This window comes from Narcine bancroftii, chromosome 8 (assembly GCF_036971445.1).
Source record: "Narcine bancroftii isolate sNarBan1 chromosome 8, sNarBan1.hap1, whole genome shotgun sequence".
Classification (NCBI taxonomy): Eukaryota; Metazoa; Chordata; class Chondrichthyes; order Torpediniformes; family Narcinidae; genus Narcine; species Narcine bancroftii.
In genome coordinates this window covers 171,505,103-171,527,603 of record NC_091476.1, presented here as the reverse complement: position 1 = coordinate 171,527,603, position 22,501 = coordinate 171,505,103, and the positions used below count along the sequence as shown (strand labels likewise).

General features: G+C 39.1%; 1 protein-coding gene across 1 annotated transcript; it reads right to left on the bottom strand.

Moving 5' to 3' along the window:
• Positions 1 to 1,693: 1,693 nt before the first annotated feature.
• On the bottom strand, positions 1,694 to 22,007 carry cdca8 (cell division cycle associated 8). Its single transcript, XM_069895830.1, has 11 exons — positions 21,966 to 22,007; positions 19,397 to 19,502; positions 15,971 to 16,099; positions 12,569 to 12,609; positions 10,568 to 10,655; positions 8,337 to 8,419; positions 5,694 to 5,761; positions 2,994 to 3,080; positions 2,700 to 2,817; positions 2,472 to 2,558; positions 1,694 to 1,835 (listed from the first exon to the last, which is right to left on the bottom strand). The coding sequence occupies exons 1-11, from the start codon at positions 21,990 to 21,992 to the stop codon at positions 1,800 to 1,802; spliced, it is 870 nt and encodes a 289-aa protein (XP_069751931.1). The 5' UTR covers positions 21,993 to 22,007; the 3' UTR covers positions 1,694 to 1,799.
• Positions 22,008 to 22,501: the final 494 nt, after the last annotated feature.

Sequence of the window (22,501 nt, the reverse complement as noted above, 5' to 3'; positions counted from 1 at the left end):
AGGTTAAAACAGGTGAGAACTTTATTCCCTGGAGCATAGATGAATGAGAGATTTGATAGAGGTATTTAAAATCAAGGGGTATAGAGAGAGTAAATATAGGTAGGCTTTTCCACTAGGGGAACGTGAGATACCAACAGGATGTGTTAAGAGTGAACTTCACGCAGTATAGGACAAGCTGCCAGCTTGAGTGCTCAATTTTAACATTTAAGAATTTTGACAGGAGAGGTATGAACTGGGTGCAGGTCAGTGGGACTAGGCAGAAAAATAGTTCAGCAGTTTCTGTTCTTTAATGCTTTATGGTTCTTTTATTTTATTTATAAGACAGTAGCAGCCAAATCTGGCCATTGAAACACACGCTGTCCAATTAACCTATAATCCCATATGTTTTGGGGAAAACGCACAAACGGCTCCAAATTCGAACTTGGGTCCCTGGCATTGTATTACCATTGCACTAATTATGTTGCCCACATGGGAGCATGAGTGGAAAGAACTGACCAGATATACAGTTAGCACAATGCTAAAGACAATGGGGTTGGGTTAATTGGTGACCAGGGTGTATTTAGGTGCCACAAGCTTGTGTGCATTTTATGGTGCTGCAGTTTTAAAACTTAAACTAGCTGGACTCTGTTCTGGCCCAGGTATATAATGAAAATATGTTAAGTGTCTTGGTTGGTCCCTTGAGTAATTCAAGGAAAGGCATGGAGGAAATGGTTTACAAAATAACTGGTTTGATCAGTGGAGGTAGAAATAGTGAGAAAAACCTGACTGTGAAAGAAAACTGTTCATAATGGCTCTCAGATGCATTTTACCAACTTCTCCACATCCATTAATGTACTCTGGAACGTTGCAGGTTAACTTGGCCTGAACCAGATTAGAATAGAAATGACATTATAATGACAAAATAAAAATCCAAGATTTCATGTACTTGTATCTAAAATCCGGAAAGCTCCAAAATCCGGCAAGTGGGGACCGGCGGTCCAGGGAGATGGGCCGGGCATGGATACAGCACAATTGGGGTGGGCTTTCTGAAATCTGGAAAAATCCGAAATTTGGAACACACTGGCCCCCCCCCCCAGGGTTCCGGATAAAGGATCGTGTACCTGTAGTTGCATTATGAACTATATTGCCACCCAGTGGCGAAATTAGGCAACATTTTGTCTTGGATTGCTCCAGCTCCATTTACTTCAAGACTGAGCTGCTCTGCTTCATAACTCGAGCTGTGGATCACAAACGTTGGCAGCAGTGCTTGTTTTTTGGGTGCAGAACAGTTACATGATTGGACAAGATCTAAAGCATACGACAATACTGCTCCTGCTTTGGCAGAGCGAAGCACAGTCAACTGCGTACTGTTTTCATATAATCAAAACTGGACATTGAATATTGAAAACAGTGCCGTTGTGTTTCTCATAAAGCAGGAAAACTGCCACCATTGCCCCCTCTCTGCTTCTCGTCCTGTGGTCCAGATGGAGAGCTATTTAGTTGTATCTTCACTATATGGACCGCAGAGATCAAAGGCGCCCACCCCGAGATGGTTATTCAATGAATAATGTAACCTTTACTCCATATGGTAGGAAAACATTTTTTCAGGAAAAGAAAACCGGAATATTCAATGTAGGGTCTTGACTGAAGAAAGCGCTGCTCAAAATTCAAAGGGCAAAATGAGCCCGTGTGCACAGTTAACTTGAACCAGCAATTGTAAAATCCATAATTTTTATTAGAACAATTTATTCACTATCAAACAATGATGTCAAACTTTAAACAAATCACATGTATTATATTTTGTCATACTGTATTTGCTTTCATCTTCTCATCTTCAACACTTCATTGAGCCGATGCTACCAAAAAAAGAAATTAGAATGAAATACTCCATAGTAGCTACTGCAGTTCTTCCTTGACTTGTCAATCCAATTATATTCATTCGTGAGCTACTGCAGCTACAACCCAATTGAGCTTTTGATTTAATTTTAAAGAGATAGTACAATTGACTGCAGACCAGCAGGGGAAACTATAAAGAAAATTAAAATAGTAAATATAATTTAGTTTCTATTTCTGATCTAAATTCCCTCGTAAAAATGGCTTGTTTTGTAGTAATGGCATTATCCTACTTTATAAACAGATGTCTGAATCGACAAATAGATCCTTCCAAGCCTACTGATTGGAACTAAAATGTTTCTCGAATTGTTATTTTATTGACAGCTTCCTAAGAAACAAGTATTTTATCTTCAATTCTTTGACAATTATTGAGCAAGATGCTCGTATCTAAAAGTCACCAACTAAACTAATTATTTGAATGGTAAGAGAAGCAAAAGGCATTTTCAATGAATATGGATAATTACATTAGACATGCATGAAGGCTCAAGGACATGAGCATCAGGCATGCCAGAGGATCACAGAAGCTGTAACTACATCATTATAGTGTGATTAAAGAATGTTTAACATTTTAATCACTCAATAAGAAATATGATACTTACAGATAGCTGTTCAAAACTTTTAAATGTCTGATCATCCAGTTGATTTAAGTCTGTATTGTTTATTTTGCTGGCCAGAAATTGGATGTTCTATAGGATAGAAAAACAAGAGAAAATGAAACACCTGCTGAGATCAAAATCAGCTTGGTACCTGGCTGTAGGACGAAGAAGCCAGTGGGCAAAAGTTAAATGGCAAAACAACAGGTTGTTGTTACAGAACTATTAACTCACCTGTCCATCACCTGTTGGAACATTGATGGTCATTTCTGTGGCATCAGCCAGGGGGCTTCCTGTGAAGCTGTACACACGCTCCCCCATTTTTCGCAAGCGAGGGCCTGTCTTTGGCAATCTAGGTGAACCAGATACAACATTGCCAGCTTCAATACTGGGTATGTAAAAAGTCTTCCAGCCTCTCAATTTTTTTTAAAGAATTATTGTTTAAAAAATCCTGCACCAATTTCATTTTTAATACTAAACATTTTCTATTAAATACAGAACAAAACTTGCAGTATTGAATAAACTGACCGTGAATCAAATTTGGGTGTTATCAGTGGTGTAGGTCCCCAAATATCAGTAGTATTTGCAGAGCTGGGTCCTTTGGTACGACTTGTCCTGTGTAAGTAAAAACAATTAGATATTAAATTAACTGCATAAACAGTTACAGTAAAATCCTTAACTAACTTTTTTTTATACTTCAAAGTGCCAAATCAATTTTAGTACTAAGACCTATGAGCAACAGGAATTTAAACTTTCAGAGCCAGAGTATAAGCTTTCATTTGTACATTTCCTTTGGAGAACTAAATCTCAGCAGAATACAGCAGTTAATCTTAATGCAGATGTCAGTCTTATGGTGACAGTTTATTCTTGTCCATCAGAACACAGGATCAAGTTTACAAGGAAATGGTACATGGGTAACACTATCAAGCAAAATTCAAACTTGTCTGATAGAATTTTCAGATGTTTGAATCCAATCATTTAACTCCATTGTTGCTAGAAAATTGGCATTAGGCATATTCTTGGGAAGCTTTCAATGTTGTACCGACAAATTGAAAACCATTTGAATGACACAAGCAGAATTTAGTTCCTCTATGCATCTTGCAAACAAGGAAGAACATGCAAGAGGATTCCTCAAGATTTTAAAAAAATCATACAATTCTAATTCCAAAAATCAATGATCTGGCTATGTTTAAAAATATTGACAATTGTTTTAAGGACATTTACTAAATTTCTTGCAAAACTCTGAATGGATCTGGAAATTTGGATACATAATTCCCTGAAAGTGGTGTTATAGGTAGACAGGGTTTTAAAGAAAGCTTTTGGCATCTTGGCTTTCATAAATCAAAGTATTGAGTACAAAAGTTGGGATGTTACGATGAGAGTGGTGAGGTCAAATTTGGTGTATTGTGTGCAGTTCTGGTCGTCAAATTACAGGAAGGAAATCGGCCTTCAGGAGTTGAGTTACAGAGAAAGATTAAACAGGTTAGAACTCTATTCCTTAGAGCATAGAAGAATGAGGGGAGATTTAATAGAGATTTATAAAATGGAGAGGATTAGACATTAAATGTGAGTAGGATCTTTCCACTTAGGAGAGACTTGGGGGGGGGGGGGTTTGAAAGGTTTAGGGGAACATTTGGAGGAACTTTTTCACTCAGTGGTGGGAGTGTGGAACTAGTTGCCGTATGACTTGGTAAATGTGGGCTCATTCTTAAATTTTAAATATGGATACATGGATAGGAGAGGGTTATTGAATGGGTGCAAGTTAGTGGGACTAGTGGTATGTTTTTGGCACAGACTAGAAGGGCCGAATGGCTTGTTTTCTGTGCTGTAGTGTAGTATAATGCTAATTGCTATTTTAAATAATTGATTGGTATCAAGAGAAATTAAATACACACCAAAACTGAAGGGAGACGAAATACTCAACTAAGATGAGGCAGTTTCACTAACATCTGTCAATTACCACATTTTGTCAGTATTTGAGAGCTCTCTGTTGAATCCAATTAAGAATTCACTACAGTATGTGATAGAATATTTAACTGTGCTCCATTGCCAAGGCTTTTTGGAAGGAACAGTTCACTAATATGTCAGAAGGCAAGTTACAGCTATACAAAGTTTTTTAATTGTTTTTGTTTTAAATTCAAAAGGTACAACTGATAAGAGGCAGGGATCCAAAGGGGACAAGAATAGGGGCAGTCTAAAAATGTGCAAATATTTATGTACAGAATGGCTAAAAGTGTGGATCTGTAATTGTGTCCAATTGCTCGGTCAACTAATCTTCAGAATAGTACCTTGTTTTAACCCTTTGGACTCTGGCCATTTTTAACCTTTTATAATGTATACTCTGGACTGAATGCATCGGTAAACTACAGTATAAACACCTTATACCCAACCACCAACTGGTTTGTACTGATCAGCCCAGGAAAATTGGGACATGCAGTATATGCACTTGTTGGTAGTCCCTGAAAATGGGGACAGAGTCCAAAGGGTTAAACAAAGTTTTAAGGAATCCAAGTAAAGAATGATACTGGTTTAAAAACAGATCAAGTCTGTATGATCTCATTGCATGGTGGAATTACTCCAGTGATTAACTGGATTATTCCCTTCTGGTTATTCATGAGAGGGAAGATGAAGATGCATCCATCATTTGTAGAATGTGCCCATGGAAGCTCTGAGCTACATAGGGTGATCTCAACAGAAGACTAAAATCCAGAAGTTAGTAAAAAAAAAAGTTGCTTCGAGATTAAAATAATTACAAAGATTAGCATAACTGCTGCTAGATTGTAAATGATAAACATTTTAAAAAAAGCACAGTACAACTCCGATTATCTGAAATCTGATACTCCGAAATATTCATTTATCCGATTTATAAAAAAAAATTCAGATAAATGAGGATATCAAAAACAAATCCAAAATCTTTATTTAATCTGAATTTTTTCGGAGCCGAACTGACTGGGGATGTCGGGCTCCTGGCAGCAGCGGGGACCTTGGTGGGGAGGTGTTGGTGATGGCCAGCATTTTTTGATGAGAATTAAACATTATTTTAATGCTTAAAAGACCTCGCCTTGTTGTTTCAACACTGTTACAAGTGATTTGCTGTTTCTACTGGGCTGTTTTATTTATCTGACATAGGCCAGGTTCTGACCATTTTGGATAATCTGAGTTGTACTGTACTTACCAAAAAAATTTAACCTCTTATTGGTAAATTCAACTGTAGTTATCAAAATTTACCTTCTAGTTCGGCCATTTGTGGCACATGCCGATGGAGGTCTACTCTTAGCTGAGACCGTATGCTTAGCCTATAGGAGAATAATTTTAAAATAATAGATCATTGTAACTGATATTACAAATTTGGTTGGACAAGTTGTATGGCCCAAATATGGCCAATACAATCAAACTCCTTAAATTTCATAGAAACACCAATCCTGGGGATCACCATTAACTAAGTTCTGTCAACATCTTTGACATTTCCTTATTTCCCCAACATAATTATATATTACACAAACCACCCCACCCTCCCCAGAATTGGCGATCAGAGAGTTTTTTGCAAGATGCATAGAGGCCTACCTCTGTTGCAGGGGCTGCATGGCTAATGTCCAGGTTTGAGGCACTCTTCCTTATCACTGACGTCGTGCACACATGTTGACTTGGGGGGAGGGGGGGGGGGGAAGGACATTTATTTCTGCACCAGTGTCCACGAGGAAGGGCCTTCCTGAGAGTCCCACAAGTGGAGGAGGCTGTCACATTGGATAACCATCACAGCCATTAATGATGATCGGCCATGGCGTTTCCAGAAGCGTGCAGGGTGGATGGCGTTTCCAGAAGCGTGCAGGGTGGATGGCGTTTCCAGAAGCGTGCAGGGTGGATGGCGTTTCCAGAAGCGTGCAGGGTGGATGGCGTTTCCAGAAGCGTGCAGGGTGGATGGCGTTTCCAGAAGCGTGCAGGGTGGATGGCGTTTCCAGAAGCGTGCAGGGTGGATGGCGTTTCCAGAAGCGTGCAGGGTGGATGGCGTTTCCAGAAGCGTGCAGGGTGGATGGCGTTTCCAGAAGCGTGCAGGGTGGATGGCGTTTCCAGAAGCGTGCAGGGTGGATGGCGTTTCCAGAAGCGTGCAGGGTGGATGGCGTTTCCAGAAGCGTGCAGGGTGGATGGCGTTTCCAGAAGCGTGCAGGGTGGATGGCGTTTCCAGAAGCGTGCAGGGTGGATGGCATCAATGGGCCCTTGCATCCCATTGTTGGTGATAGTAGCAATACTGTTGGGTGGGAGGAGCCATTTATCTGTTTGCTGTGGCCTTGCTGGTTGTGTGTGGGGCCTAACAATCTGCTCCACCGAAGTGGCGTTTTCTTTCTTCACTCTCTGGAGCATGTTAGCCTGGGCTGCAACTTTCCTGGGGTCACTGAAGTTCCCATCGTCGAGCAAGAGTAAGATATCCTCTGGCAGGTGCTCCAGGAAAATCGGCTTCAAGAGCAGGCAAGGCATATGCAACAATTGGGCGGTGCGTTCATACTGTGAGAGCCTGAAAGTGTGGGTTAATAGCTCCTTGAGGGCATAGTATCTGCTTTGCTCGGGAGGCTGCCGTAGGAAGTTGACAACCCTTGTGCCGCCTCCTGGTCGAGGGAGCTTGTTACGTAGTAACGTGTCATTGGTGTTGATCTGTTGAAGGTGGAATTGGGCCTTGGCTTGTTCAAACCACACCTGTGACTGCAATGCCCAAAAAGTTGGCAGCTTTAATGAAACTGCACGAGGAGCTGCTTGACCTGCCCTCTTCAGGTCCACCTGCCAGGGTCACCAATGTAGTGTTCGTGCTTCCACAGCGTTTTTTTTAAAAGACACACATACACGATAAGTCGAAGTCAAAGACTGATATACTGCACTGGCAGCTCTGCTTATATATTTTCTCCTTGCTGCTGACAGGTGTGATATCACAGCAGCGCCGATTGGGTGGCGTTCCCGCCATTGCTCATTGTTTCCCGCCTTGCAGGAGGTCATCTGGGATGAAGGTTGTTGGCCTCTTGGGGCCTGCGCAGTCTCCGCCTTTATCGGCCAGTTTGTGTACTGGGACGCATCCCGGTACACAGACCGCTACCCCTGTTACAATGCTGTATGTCTAAATTTATGTATCTGTCTAGTATGCCAAGACTCAACTGAGGGAAAATGAATGCATCACCTTAAATGGGCAACCCTTTGTATTGAAACAATCACTCAGAGTTCAAAGTTCTCTCATAAGAGAAAACATCCCCTCCACATCTATTTCTGTTAAGACCTCTCTGAAACTCCTGTTTCAATCAAGTGCTCTCCTACTTCTAAACTCTTAGTCTCTGGGAGCCTGTCAAATTCCTAGTTACAACTTAACCATTCCAGGTACTAGTCAAGCAAGTTGTTTCCAACCTGCTAATAATATTCTTTCTTGTATTCTATATGCTGTACTTCAGATGTGGCCTTCCCACTTCCCTTTATAATTGAAACACAACCCTTTTACTTATGCTCAATTCCCTGAGCAATTAACAATGCCATGACTTTCTAGATACTGGTTTCTGAAAACAGGCCTTTTGTGCTTCAGACCTGCAATCTCATGATGAATAGGATTCTTTATTTCTCCTCCAAAGATTAATAGTTTTTACATCTTTAGCAACCGTAAATTTGGCACCTTTTTTCAAATCATTTAAAGTGTCGAGATGAGGTCTCACAATCAATTTCTGCAGCATACCATTGGCCGCAAACTAGAACAAAAGGCTGATTCATATTAACAGCTTCCACACCATCCATGTCCTACAAAACCTCATGAACTTTTATTTCCTCAATGATTGAACACCTCACCAAGTGCCTTTTAATTAATTTTTTTGTGTATTACGACAGCTACGGTATGCAGACCCTTACCTTTCGGACGATTTTGGATGATGGAGGAAGATTTTCACCCTCATTTACAATTGTGCCATTTACTTGCTTCATTTTCTGTTTGCCTGCAGCAAATACAGTATTTAAAATCATTACAAATAGTTGTTTGGGGCGGCACGGTGAGCGCAGTTATTAGCACACCAGTGAGCGGGGCTCGAATCTTGCACTGTAAGGAGTTTGTATGTTCTCTGTGTCTGTGGGCTTTCCCCGGTGGCTCTGGTTTCCTTCCACAGTTCAAAATGTACTGGGGGGGGGTTTGTAGGTCAATTGAGTGTAATTGGGTGGCACGGTCTCGTGGGCCTGTTACCGTGCTGTATGTCTAAATTTTTTTTAAATGACGAGGCCAAAAAATGATCAATACATACCAATTCACAAATTAGCATACCACTGGAAACCTCATGCCCCTATTCTCAGCATGCCATTTATTGGGCACAGAAAAACACTGCAATCAGTCTCAGCACTCTCCATCACTGGGGAGTGCGATTTTTAAGGTCTTGCACACCAGACGACAAAATCCATCTGAACCAATTTGACTATTGTTTTAGTCTTTTTCTTCACCTACCTGTGATTTTTTTTTTTCCTCTCTACTTTGCTGTTAACAGGACAGTTTGTCATTGGTAGATAAATGCTCATTACAATTGCAAAGTTAATATATTAAATAGGAATGAGATGTTAAGCTTCTACATTACATACTCACAAAAATCAAGTGCCTTAAGTTCAGTGATGACTGGGTTACCCATTTACCCTTCCCTGCCCCTTTATACCTTAAAGGCAGCGTTTTATTTTTTTTGTCCTTGAATCAATTTTTTTTTAATGTATACTGTTCTAATTGGATCCTCAGCTGACTCAAAATAAATGGGTTAAACTGCAGTGCAAGAGAGAACAAATTAACAGATGCCATAGATGTTATTGACTTGTGGCAAAAAGAGCAACTCAGTATTCAGAGTTTCAGGGTTTTCAAAAGAGATGGAATAGAAGATAAAAAAATAAAGTATGAATATTTTATTAAAAAATAGTCGTACAACTAATGTTGAGACAAGATCAACAAATTACCAACCGGTTCAAACAAGAAAGAAATGGGAAACTGAAACTAATGGAACCATTATTTTGTGGATCTCAACCAGCCCAATAGTGACTGGGATAGAATCACAGAATGGAAACTACATTGAAGGAGGACATTCAGCCTGTTGTGTCCATATTAGGTCTACAAATCATCAAGATAGCCCCAATCTTGCGTTCTCCCTACAGCTCTACAAAAGTCGTACGGATAAATGCCGAGACCTCTTTCAAATAAAATAATTGAATCTCTCTTGCTATTAAAAAGATGTGATCCTTTAAAAAGGTTTGCAATTTCCTGACTCTGCATTTATTTTTAAAATCCAGGATTCCAACTGTTCTCCTTAGTTTCTATTTTGATGGGAGGATGATAGATGAGATATATAGGATAATGAGGGGATCACATAGGGGATCACATAGGTTTCACCAAGGCAACAACAGCAAATACCAGAGGACATCTGTTTAAGATAAACGGGGGAAGATGTGGTGGGTGACTGGAGTAGGCCGATACTATAGGGACATTTAAAAGATTCTTTAATAGATACATTGATGCAAGAAAAATAGAGGGTTATGGGCATGAGGCAGGGTAAAATTAGATTGTGTGGAGGTTGTTTCCATTGGCTGGCACATCATGTGATGAAAGGTCATGATCACCTATTTACCTTAAAATTCACTAGCTAGGCAATAGTAAGTATCTAATGGAAAAATTCAATTTAAAAAATTCACTATGGAATTCTGAACCACCCAAAATTACACAAAGAAACCTTCAAGTAAACGTACACAAATGAATACATGATGTACTACAGCCTAATAGAGTTGGAAAATACAATTAAACTGAAAAATATTTATTGGTGGCTGTGCAACCTTCTGTCATGTAATTTTCTACAATTCTAATAACCTTTACTTTAAATAAATTGGCATTGGCTGAGGAAAAGTTTACTAATTAGGTCTGCAAGTGTAATATGTATGCAGTCAGCTATTCATTAAACAGAAAACTAAATAACTGTGAAAAAACACTACTATATGTGCTGTTTATTTCTTTAAACATTTAATTTATTTTATGGCTTTCTTCTTGAAAACATTAGCTCAGGATGTCATTCATAAAGCCGGTTATGGAACATTTTTGAAATTATTGGCAATGGTTTTTTTAATCTTACGTTTTCTTGTCATCTTCAGTTGTGCTGCATCTTTCAAGATCTCCGATTCCAGAGCTTCAACTTCTAAACAGGCAGCATTAATACGTTTCTGTAACAAAGAAACAGAAATAAATTTTCCAAATGTATAATCCTCATTGTCCAAAAAATTAGAGATCTCACACTAAACTCCCAAGCAGATTAAACAGTCAAGTAATGTACAGTAAAAATCACAGTTTGGCACCCCCCCAGTGGTTAGTTAAGCAATCACACAATCTCATGCAACCATCAAATTCACTTAAACGGCATCTACTGATCCCCATAGGTGTCGGATACTGAGGTTTTACCGCATTTGCTATTTTCAAATAGGACATTAAAAATAAAATGGTGTACATTTGTTTTCTTTCACTAAGAACACCTAAAATTGCAGTCTCTAGCCTTTTAAGTACAGGAGAATTGATATTTTATGTAGACAGCTGTGACAAAGACACACCAATGCTTCTATTTTCAAAGGAATCCAAGGAGATTTAGCATGTCCTTGAATATTTTATCAAACTTCCTGGTATTGTATTGTAGCCTGGTTTGGCAATTTGAAAGAAGGCTCCAGAAGGTAGTAAAACATAGCCAGGTCAAAAGGCTCTGACCTCTTATCCAGTGATGCTACCTCAAGAGAGTAGCTAATGTCATAAAGAATCCCGTCATTCTGGTCACAAACTCTTCTCACTGCTACCTTCTGGCAAAAGGAATGGAAGTTTAAGTTTATTATCACCCGGCTATACATACTGTCATTTGACAATAACCCGACAAAACAGCATTTCATCATTTGAAGACTACTACCTCTAGATTCAAGAATAGTACCTTTCCAAGAGTTATCAGGCTCTTGAAGTTCCCCTTCCTACACTAATCATGGACTGCTTTGATATCACAAAAGAACAGTCTACGCTACTAGTCACTTTTTTGTCCTAGGATAACTGTGAATACATTACTTATATTTTGTATTTATTGTCTCTTTTAATTCAATTACACATACTATAGTCATTGTATTTTATTTTAAACAAATTCCTTCTTCGGCTGCATCCAGCAAGAACTTTGGTGCATATGTACGTAGAGGAAAAAGTCCTTCCCAGTTTTATAATTACCATTCTCTAGTTTTAAGAATATGCCTCCAATTCCAAATTATTTCATGGGAAAAGCTTCCTCTAACCACTTCATTATTTGAAATATGGTAATAAACATTGATTTGCTTCAGGAAAACAAATACAAACCATGTCTCATTTAAGGAATTCACAATACAGGAACCACTCAGTTGATTGTCCATCATGTCACTTCCCTGCTCTTGGCACATAGCCAAACAGATCATGGCTCAGCTGCTCAGTCAGGTATTGCTTTGATGCAATTAGTGTTTCTGCCTCCACCATTCTTTAAGGCAGTGCATTCTGGACACCTGCTGCTTGTTGAACAAAATAATACTTTCTCAAATTTCCTTACATCATCCTTTCAATTAACTTTAACCTACTTTTCCCAAGTTATTAGCGTTGCTGCCTAGAAAATAGATTTACCATGTATTGTCTCTTAATTTTAATCTCAATTTGCCACAGTCTCCTTTAGTGCAAAAAGAAAACCTCAACTAATTATAATTCTCCAGCATCATCCTTGTAAGTGATTTTGCTTTCCTCCTGTAGTAACCAGAAATGCGCTAATCTAACAAAAAATTATTACTTAATTAATAAACCATCAATAAGCCTCTGAGATCCTGCCTTTCTGGGGAGACAAAGGTACAGTAAAATCAGTTATTCAGAATTCAAGCAACTAGCAAAAAAAAAAGCAGAAAAATACAGAAGTTTAAAATTGGTGCCCCTAGCGGTTAGTTCACCAATTACGCAACACTCAAACTCAAGCAAATTAAAAATACACTTATCTCCATTGGTGCTGGATACTGTGGGGGGGGTGGGGTTTACTATATTCAGATTTATTTGGCACTAGGCACACAAAAGTTCCATGCAACAAGATTAGGAAAAATCTTACTTGTTCAACTTCAGCCACTGCCTCTGCACTTCCACCCATGGCTTTAAGGAGATAGACAAATAAAAAACAGAAATTCAGCATTACTTGTACAAATGGAGATCTTAAAATGAGGCATTAATGACTGCCCCAAAACTATAGTTATAAACATAGAGGCAGCATGGAGCAACTGCTTGTGCTGGACCCCCATCCACCTGCTGCTGAGTGGCTCCTGGAATGGAAGGAAGTCTAGGTGAATGAATTTAATTCACCTGTTATGCTAAAATGATGGAAACCCAGTTTGACATTGTTAGGATTAATCCTGCTGGTTTACATTGACCACATTCCATGTGAATTTTTTAATCCAAAATGGTGTCAGAGAATGGGGGACTTTTTGTGAAGCCTGGATCACATACTAGGAATTTTTTCTGTATCTCAGGACTCGTGGTAATAAACTACCCTTTGCCCAAAGAAACCACGGACACCTTCATTTATTAACTTATCAAAAATGATCAACCAAATCCATTTACAACCCAAAACATCAGACATGTTATGGAGAAGGAACAAGGTAGCTTCAAGCCCTTGTAGTTAGCAATTATATAGCTAGATTTGAATGGCCACGTGTCAAGACACGACATGGAGAAAAGCACAAGAGCATGGTTGCCACCTCTCAATAAAGAGTCTCGAGTCGTTAATGAGATCTGAAAAGTAAGGAAGAGAGAACGTGGTTTAAAATTGTTTTGGCAATAACATGGAAATCGGATTCCCTCTTGCATATTGATCATTGGAATATGGAAATGCAAAGTTCTTTACCCCTAGAGAAAATTACTTATAATCTGAGAAATGAATATAACATATTCATAGATATTTGGCAGCCTTGTTTCAATTATTTAAATGCCTGGATAGTTTATTTATTAAATATTTTTTATATTTAATTTTCATCTCTTATTAATTTAATATTTTTGTTTGTTTTAAATGTTGATACCAGCTCTTTCCCCTTTCCCTTTTTCTTCTTCTCCTCCTCTGTCTCTTTTCCTTTCTCTTAATGTACGAACAGGTTATTTCTAGGCTTAATGTGCATTTTAAGGATATAATTTTTTTGTATATTTGTATATTCATTGAGTCCTTATTTTTGTATGTTCATATGTATAGTTTTATATATATATATATGTAAAAAAACATTTTCTTAAAAATTAGATAAAATATAATTAAAAAAGAGAAAATGTGTTGAAAATGCAGCCTCCAGAACCATTCATTTAATCATGATTCCAGCCAAAAGATCAAAGGGAAGAATGCTGCAAGAGATGGAGCCAATACAGCAATACATAGCTTTTCCTAAATTCTACACTTTGAAAATAAGAACATCCTTTCATTGTCTTATTGAGAATTCTCAGGTCCTGCCAGACAGAAAATCAGAGGTCGATTCAAATACAAGATGCAGCACTGCTGGGTTCTCCACAAACTTTGATCTTTGTCTGGATAATTTGCCAAAAGAACTTGTGTCTGTCTTGAAAATCAAAAATCATATACTCAAAGCTGAAACTAAACATATTTCAAGTTGAAGATGCTCTCAGACCTATTAAGCATTTTCTGATTTTATTGCATTTATATAGCATCTAGTTCTTCAGGTTATCTCACAATCAATGTAATACTTGTGCTCAATTTAAATAAAAACAAGAACATGAAGTGTCTTTAATTGAAGGCAAATGTTGGCCACTCTTCAAGTGGCACTAAAGGATGTACAACATCCATTCGGACAGAAGGTCTCAAATCCTGAAGCAGTGGTTGAACCTTGGACATGTGTGCTTTGATGCAAGGCTGAACCTCAGCTCATTGATTAAAATGACAAGACGATTTCACAGGAAAAGAGGGTGAAATTGGTGAGGTTGGAGACTGAAGATAGTGAACAGAATGATAACTGATATTAACTTCCATACTTGTACGTTGATTTGTAAAATAAAAAGCAAACAAATTTTGGTTTTGAGCACATTCAGTGTCTTGAACAGAACAGCAGAGAATTTTCTGGGTTCCTCACAGATTGCAGTGAGCAACCTGTTTAATCCCTCACAGAAAGGAAGATATATAACAAAATCATCCACATCACAATGAGATCATGTGAAGGAAAAGCTGGTGATTTGGGAATTCTGCCAGAAGAGACACCAAAAAGCTGCCATACTGACTTCCGAGCAAGGGATATTCACCATCTTAACTCGCTGTCAAACACCATGCTCAAAAGCTTAAAAAACAAAATTCAGAACTCAAAATACACAAGTTAAAATGTCTAAATTAGCTAATATAAAGCTAAGTCTCTTGTGGTCCCACCCTCCAGTGAAACTAATGGGCAAGCAATCCTGACATGTGCATTTCCAACTATGTGGTGAAAGATGGTCATAATTTAGGACTCCCATGTTAGAATAACTCACTCCTGCCTGACAAACAGTGGTGAATTTTATTGACAGCATTCTCATATGTGAAATCCTAAAATTGTTCAGTTAATTACTCAGATGGTGGTTACTGTGTGGAATGGGCTTCGGGAAAGGTGGTGGAGGCAGGGTCAATTTTAAGAAAGAGTTGGATAGGTATATGGATGGGAGGGGGATGGAGGGATATGAGCAGAGTGCTGGTGAGTGGGATTAGAGGAGGGGACTTGGATCAGTGCGGACAAGAGGGGCCAAAGTGGCCTGTTTCCGTGCTGTAATGGTTATGCACAGAAATGACAACATTTCTTATACGATGTACAATTTTTAATTTGAAAGTAGATTTCAATACTGTGAAATCTAAACTCATAGGCAAATTTTAAAATGTTATATCCATGAAAAATGCAGAAATTTAAGTATTCTTTCTCATCTCCAAACAGAAATAAAAAGCTTTGGAAAAACCTGGAGATATTTTCTCATTTCCACCCTCCGAGCAAATGTGGGATCCCGTACAAGGAGAGTTTAGAATCAATTTTTAGAAACTAAAGCTGCAGCAACCAAAACGATGGACATGAAAACTACAATCAGCAAGTAACTGGGCAGTCCAAGAGTGATCGTGGATGTTAACTAAAAAGTTGGTTCAATCATGGACTGTAATTAAAGCTCCAGTGACAGAGCTTTTCATAGGATCATTTTCAAATCAATGCCTGTGTATTTCCATTTTGCTTGGATTAGTTATTGATCAGAAATATTTAAAGCATGATGTCAGCACCTTTTCTGCTTAATGATGGGATGGGTTGAGAGGGATATGGGCCAAATGTAGGCAGGTGGGATGAATGTGGGTGGGGCATTAGGGTGACATGAGCAAATTGGGCTTGGGCCCATTCCCACATGATATGAAGATTCATGTTCTCAATGGGTCAGAACAGGACAATGCATCCCTGATATTTGTGGCAATGCCCAACCTTATTAACAGGGTATAGAAGTTACTCGGAATATAATAAATTACCAAGATAATCCAAGTAATCCATTTGCCTAACAGCCAATGGAAGCTTCATGACTGCACGACTATAATACGCATCTACTGTAATGAGTAGATTGTTCAATGCCTTCTCCATCTCTCTCTTCCTCCGATCAACTGTAAAAGAAACAGTGAGAGCCAGTTCAGACCAGCAAATATTAACCACAGTCATTGACTAACAATTTAACAAATGTTCAACATCATTCAGAATTTAGCATTGAAGACAAAGGTATTATTGTTTAAGAAAGTGAGCAGTTTCACCAATCACTGCAACGTGATTACTGGGATTCCACAGAATGGAAACATTTCTACTTTATCATTAGACAAAATTCATTGCAATTGGAAGCCACTATTTAATTAAGAATAATGGCAGAAAGCAGGTAACTATAGACCACTTAGCATCGTGCCTGTAATTAGGAAAATATCATGACCAAGACATCATAGGTGGCAGAAAGGATTCGAATCCAGCACTGTTCGTAAGGAGTTCGTACATTCTCCACAGATGTATAGGGTTATTAGGTTCATTGGTCATACAAGTGTATTTGGCTGGCACAGGCTCATGGTCCAGGAGGGCCTGTTACCACACTATATCTCGAAATTAAAAAATCTGGACAGAAATTATTCCATCAAGCAGATGCAGTAAGGATTCAGGAATGGGAAGGTCACATTTGACAAGTTTACTGGAGTTAGTTGAGGATAATAGCAAGTCCAATAGATATAGGAGAACAGGGGGGGATTGTGCACTTGGATTTATAGAAGATATTTGATAAGGTGCTGCATAAAAGACATTTTTCAGGTAAGGATGTATGGGGTTGGGAGGGGGTTAATGTGTTGACATAGATAAAGGATTGGTTTAAAATCAGAAGAGAGTTGAGATAAATGGGTAATTCTCTGGTTGGCAAAATCAGTGGTCAGCGAAGTGCCATAGAGGTCAATGCTGAGCCCTCAATTATTAACAATATACATTAGCAATTTGGAAGAGGGAACCGTGTAGGGTATCTTGGTTTACTGATCACACCAAAATGAATGAAAAACCAAACTGTGCGGAAGACACAGAATCTGCATATAGATTTAGAATGAATGAGCAAGGGTCAGGCAGATGGGAGTAAAATGCCAGTAAATGTGAGGTCATCCTCTCTGGAAAGAAAGTAGCAGATGAGGTTATTATTTAGATGGTTGAAAGACTGCAGAGGGACTTGGGAGTGCTTGTACAAAAATTGCAAAATGTAACTTTCAGGTGCAACAGGTGATCTAGATATCAAATAAAATGTTGGTCTTCATCGAGAGAGGGAATGAATTTAAGAGCAGGGAGGTTCTGCTGCAACTAACACAGGGCACTGGTGAGGTCACACCTGGAGAACTGTCTGCAGTTATGGCCACCTAACTTGAGGAAAACTAATATACTGGTTTTGAAGGCATTGCAGAGGAGTTTCACCAGGTCAATTCATGAGCTGAGGTTAGCCAATCTCAGGAAAGACTGAGTCACTTGGGGAATATATTCACCGGAATTTAGTGAATGAGAAAGATGTATAAAATTATGAAAATAAACAAAATAAAAACAGGACAGTTGTTTCTATTGGTAGGTGAAGCTAGAATTTGGGGTTAGACAGTAGCTTCAAGATTCAAGGGAAGTGGATTGGGATGGAGATGAGAAGGAACTGCTTTTCACAGAGAGTAGTGAATTGGTGGAATTCTTTTCCAAAGGAAGTGTTGGGGAGGGGGTTAACTCATTAAAAATATTTAAGACATAGTTGGATAGAATTTTGCACAATGGAGGAATTAAGGGTCAGATTGAAAGTACAGGTAGGTGGAGCTGAATCTACAGCCAGATAAGCCACAATATTAAATGGCAAAGCAAGATCGATGGACCAGATGGCCGACTACAGCTTCTATTTCTTCTATTCTGATGTACTGAAACCAGGATAGTCGTCTCAGAACAGCCAAATTTACAAACCAATCAATTTGTACTTAACCATATACAAATCCCTTGAGCATTTCTTCAATAGAACGTCCTGTCCTTGACTCAGCCACAGCAACACTGCAAACTGGATTTCAAAATGTCTGAAGTGGTTTATTCTCTCATAGAAAGACGAGAATTTCCAGCAAGGCCAGAGCCTGGCAAAATGTCACTCTTCTCAAACAGCTAAGGCATAAGGAGTCAAAAATCTTTGGCTATAATCAGTAAACAATGCTTTAAAATGCATTTTGATCAGAAAATAATTCATATTCTTCTTGGAACTTGTTTCAACTCTAAGTATTTACATAACTGACCTTTCCCAAACAAGTTCAAGATTTGTCGACACAGACAGGTGGTCCTGCCAGTTCTGTTGTAACCAGTCAATTCAGAAGCAGCCATTAATGGATCAGCTATGCACATAGCACACTGAAGAATTAATTTCACTGCAGATTGAACAGCATTTTTTCTTTGAATAGATTTATCTACCAAGTTTATCTTGAGCAGCACTTATCAAAAAGTGTGACCGTTTGATAACAAACCTTCTAATCCTAACTAATGACTATTTTCAGAATCTTTGATGTACCATTCTCAAATATCACTGGCCCTTTATGTACCACATTTGAAGCTTTTGATTATAAAATTTCTTACTTTCACAAGATTTATGAAACCCAGAGTAAATACACGATATTTTAGCCAAGATCTGACTGATAAAGGCAATGCGTGGTTTGAAAGGCCTGAATAAGCACAAGAAAACTGCACAGTCCAGAAAGTAAATCAAGGACTTCCAATTCAATTAAGAACATTGCAAATTTGTACTGCATTTACATTTCCTTGAAAGGTGAGTGGCCTTCAGGAAATAATACCCAAGTCCAAATTACTCTTAGGCCTTAAACTATCAGTTCAATTTGCTGCCCTATTGCTTAATTAGATTTTTTTTAAAATTACTGCAACTACTGAAGTTTAGCAAATAAACACACATTTTCCTCAAAACTCCAACTATATCAAACATTTTGCCCAGAAGGAGAGGTGTAGAATGAAGTCAAAAGAGAAAAGCTATTGCTGGAAGTCCAACCAGAACATGTCTAAAATATCTTGAAAACGATGTGTAAAACAGTGTTTGAAAGTGCACGTCGCGGAAAGATACAATGGAGTAAAAATTCATAACCAGCAATTAAAAAAAACCCAGAGAGAAAAGACCTCTCTGCAGAAGAACACTGAGTTCAGAGCTCAAAATGATCACCTTGCATGAGCCAGAGCATTTTGCTGAAAGCCATCATTCTCTAATGTCAAGAGAAATAGTGACTCTAAAGTCAAACAAATATGGAAACAGTACAAGTGACAGATGAACAAACACTATTGCAAGGATTAACAGTTTAAACAAAAGAGCAGAGAATCAGGGTGAATTGAAAGGTGCTCTCTGTATAGAATTTACAGTTGACTGTAGTTAACTATAATACCTTCAATGTCAAAATCTTTCAGAAAAGCTTGAAGCTTTTCATGCTTCTTTAAATCCAGTGAATTGTTTTTGCGACCAGTTGCTTTTCGCTTTGAAGGCATTCTTTCCTGAAAGAGAGGAATTGAAAATAACCTGATATAGTAGTCATGGCAACCAATGACTTGACTTTTATTTAAGGATTAGTGAAAAATTGTTTCCCAAAAACAAGTAAACATCTGATTTATTTTTTAACCAGTTTTCAGATGTTAGAGCTTTGATAGTATTTATCAATGTTAATCCTGCATTTTGAAAGATTAGCTTTGTGGACAAAGTCAATATCTGCTACGGTTCACAACTTTTATATGAATGTAATTTAATCCGACCAAAAGTTTCCACAATACTTCTCAGAACATGGCTGCAAAGTTAAGGCAGCAAAATTTCTTAAATTATACAAGCTTCTCTTATTTCTGGCCTATCAAAATATCATCATATTAATATTTGGATTCTTGGGTCAGGGAATATGGCGTGGAAGTGATCCAGGAGCTCAAAGATTAAAAAAAATACAGATTAAATCAATGAATTTTAATATTCACACATCACATTCCCCAATTTAGTTCTGAAAAGGATAGATCAGAGCTGATACTAAATGGTGAAAGCCTAATATCAGCAGGTGCATGATCAATATCCACAAAATAATCAAATAGTGTCATGGACACAGATTTACAGGTGACCCATAGTTTTGAACAACAGTACAGGGTTGAAGGCCTAAACAGACAAATCGTGTCCCCACAAATTAATTCTAGTTGCACATATATCCTTAGGGGCTTGTTTACTCTTCACATCAATGCTGCAGAGATGAACTCTGAATCCAGTCAGGATCTTGCATACCACAATGCATGTCCTAAGAGGTCATTCTTCACCAATGTAGATTCAGATCCAGCAGCCACTCCCAGTTTACATCTACCAAATTAAATACAAAATTCAATTACTGCAATTGTTTCAGGTCAATGGAGTTAAATGACCAAACCAAATGGCAGGATGCATGACCCAAATCGCATCATGATGAGACAATCAGTCAATCAAGGTAGACAAGAAAGTGTGCGACTACAAGTGTGGCAGGTATGGGGATCCAGAATGTACCGTTGCAGGAAATCTTAGCTCTTACATAAAAAATGTATTGATTGAAAAAGTGTAAGCTGTGAAAGTGAAAACAGTAAAAATATAATGCAGGAAAAATTCAGCTGGTCAGTGTACTTTATGTAGCAATGATAAAAGCACATAACCAACGTTTCGGGCTTGAGTCCTTCATCAAGGTATGAAAAAAAATGTAGACAGGTGCCCGAACAGTGAAAGCAATGATGGAAACAAGAACAAATTGATCACAGCAAATGGGCCACACCACTGATGCTGGGAACCATAGTTAAAATTTTTAAAAAACTATCATCGAGGAAAGTATAGTTAGGAGTATTATACTTTCTACTGCAGCTGTAACCACCGAGTTCCATAGCTGTTGCTGCCCAGTGCCTCAGTGTCAGGAAGCGACAGAACATAAAATAGCATTATAACCACTAAATAGAGCAGGGGAAAATGATAAGAAAGTAAAATGAAGATCCCTTATCAGAATGAATGCACTGTTCTTAAACAATCCAAATAGCACAAATTGAAGTACTGGTAGGAACTCGAGCATGGCTGCATACAAAGTTCAAATTTATTGTCAAGATTTGAAATTAAATATTCAAGGATATTTCATGAAGAGTCAGGCAAAATGGTAGAAGATCTTTGCTCAGAAAACTTGATAAGTTTGTATAGAGCAAAAAATCAACAAGGGACAGAGTCCAAATCCAATGGGAGTCAGTCAATACCTCAAACAGTAGTGGTAATGCATCATGCTGAAGAAGATTGAAAAGAGGGTTGGTGCGAGAACGCAGCCTTGCTTCACGCCATTGTTAATGGAGAAGGGTTCAGAGAGCTCATTGCTGTATCTGACCTGATCTTGTTGGTTTTCGTGCAGTTGGATAACCATGTTGAGGAACTTTGGGGGGCATCCGAGGTGCTCTAGTATTTGCCAAAGCCCTTTCCTGCTCATGGTGTCGAAGGCCATGAAAGACCTCAACAATGAAGACGCTGTTTACATCCGGTACTGCACGGATGGCAGTCTCTTCAATCTGAGGCGCCTGCAAGCTCACACCAAGACACAAGAGAAACTTGTCCGTGAACTACTCTTTGCAGACGATGTCGCTTTAGTTGCCCATTCAGAGCCAGCTCTTCAGCGCTTGACGTCCTGTTTTGCGGAAACTGCCAAAATGTTTGGCCTGGAAGTCAGCCTGAAGAAAACTGAGGTCTTCCATCAGCCAGCTCCCCACCATGACGACCAGCCCCCCACATCTCTATTGGGCACACAAAACTCAAAACGGTCAACCAGTTTACCTATCTCAGCTGCACCATTTAATCGGATGCAAGGATCGACAACGAGATAGACCACAGACTCGCCAAGGCAAATAGCGCCTTTGGAAGACTACACAAAAGAGTCTGGAAAAACAACCAACTGAAAAACCTCACAAAGATTAGCGTGTACAGAGCCGTTGTCATACCCACACTCCTGTTCGGCTCCGAATCATGGGTCCACTACCGGCATCACCTACGGCTCCTAGAACGCTTCCACCAGTGTTGTCTCCGCTCCATCCTCAACATCCATTGGAGCGCTTTCATCCCTAACGTCGAAGTACTCGAGATGGCAGAGGTCGACAGCATCGAGTCCACGCTGCTGAAGATCCAGCTGCGCTGGGTGGGTCACGTCTCCAGAATGGAGGACCATTACCTTCCCAAGATCGTGTTATATGGCGAGCTCTCCACTGGCCACCGTGACAGAGGTGCACCAAAGAAAAGGTACAAGGACTGCCTAAAGAAATCTCTTGGTGCCTGCCACATTGACCACCGCCAGTGGGCTGATAACACCTCAAACCGTGCATCTTGGCGCCTCACAGTTTGGCGGGCAGCAACCTCCTTTGAAGAAGACCGCAGAGCCCACCTCACTGACAAAAGGCAAAGGAGGAAAAACCCAACACCCAACCCCAACCAACCAATTTTCCCCTGCAACCGCTGCAACCGTGTCTGCCTGTCCCGCATC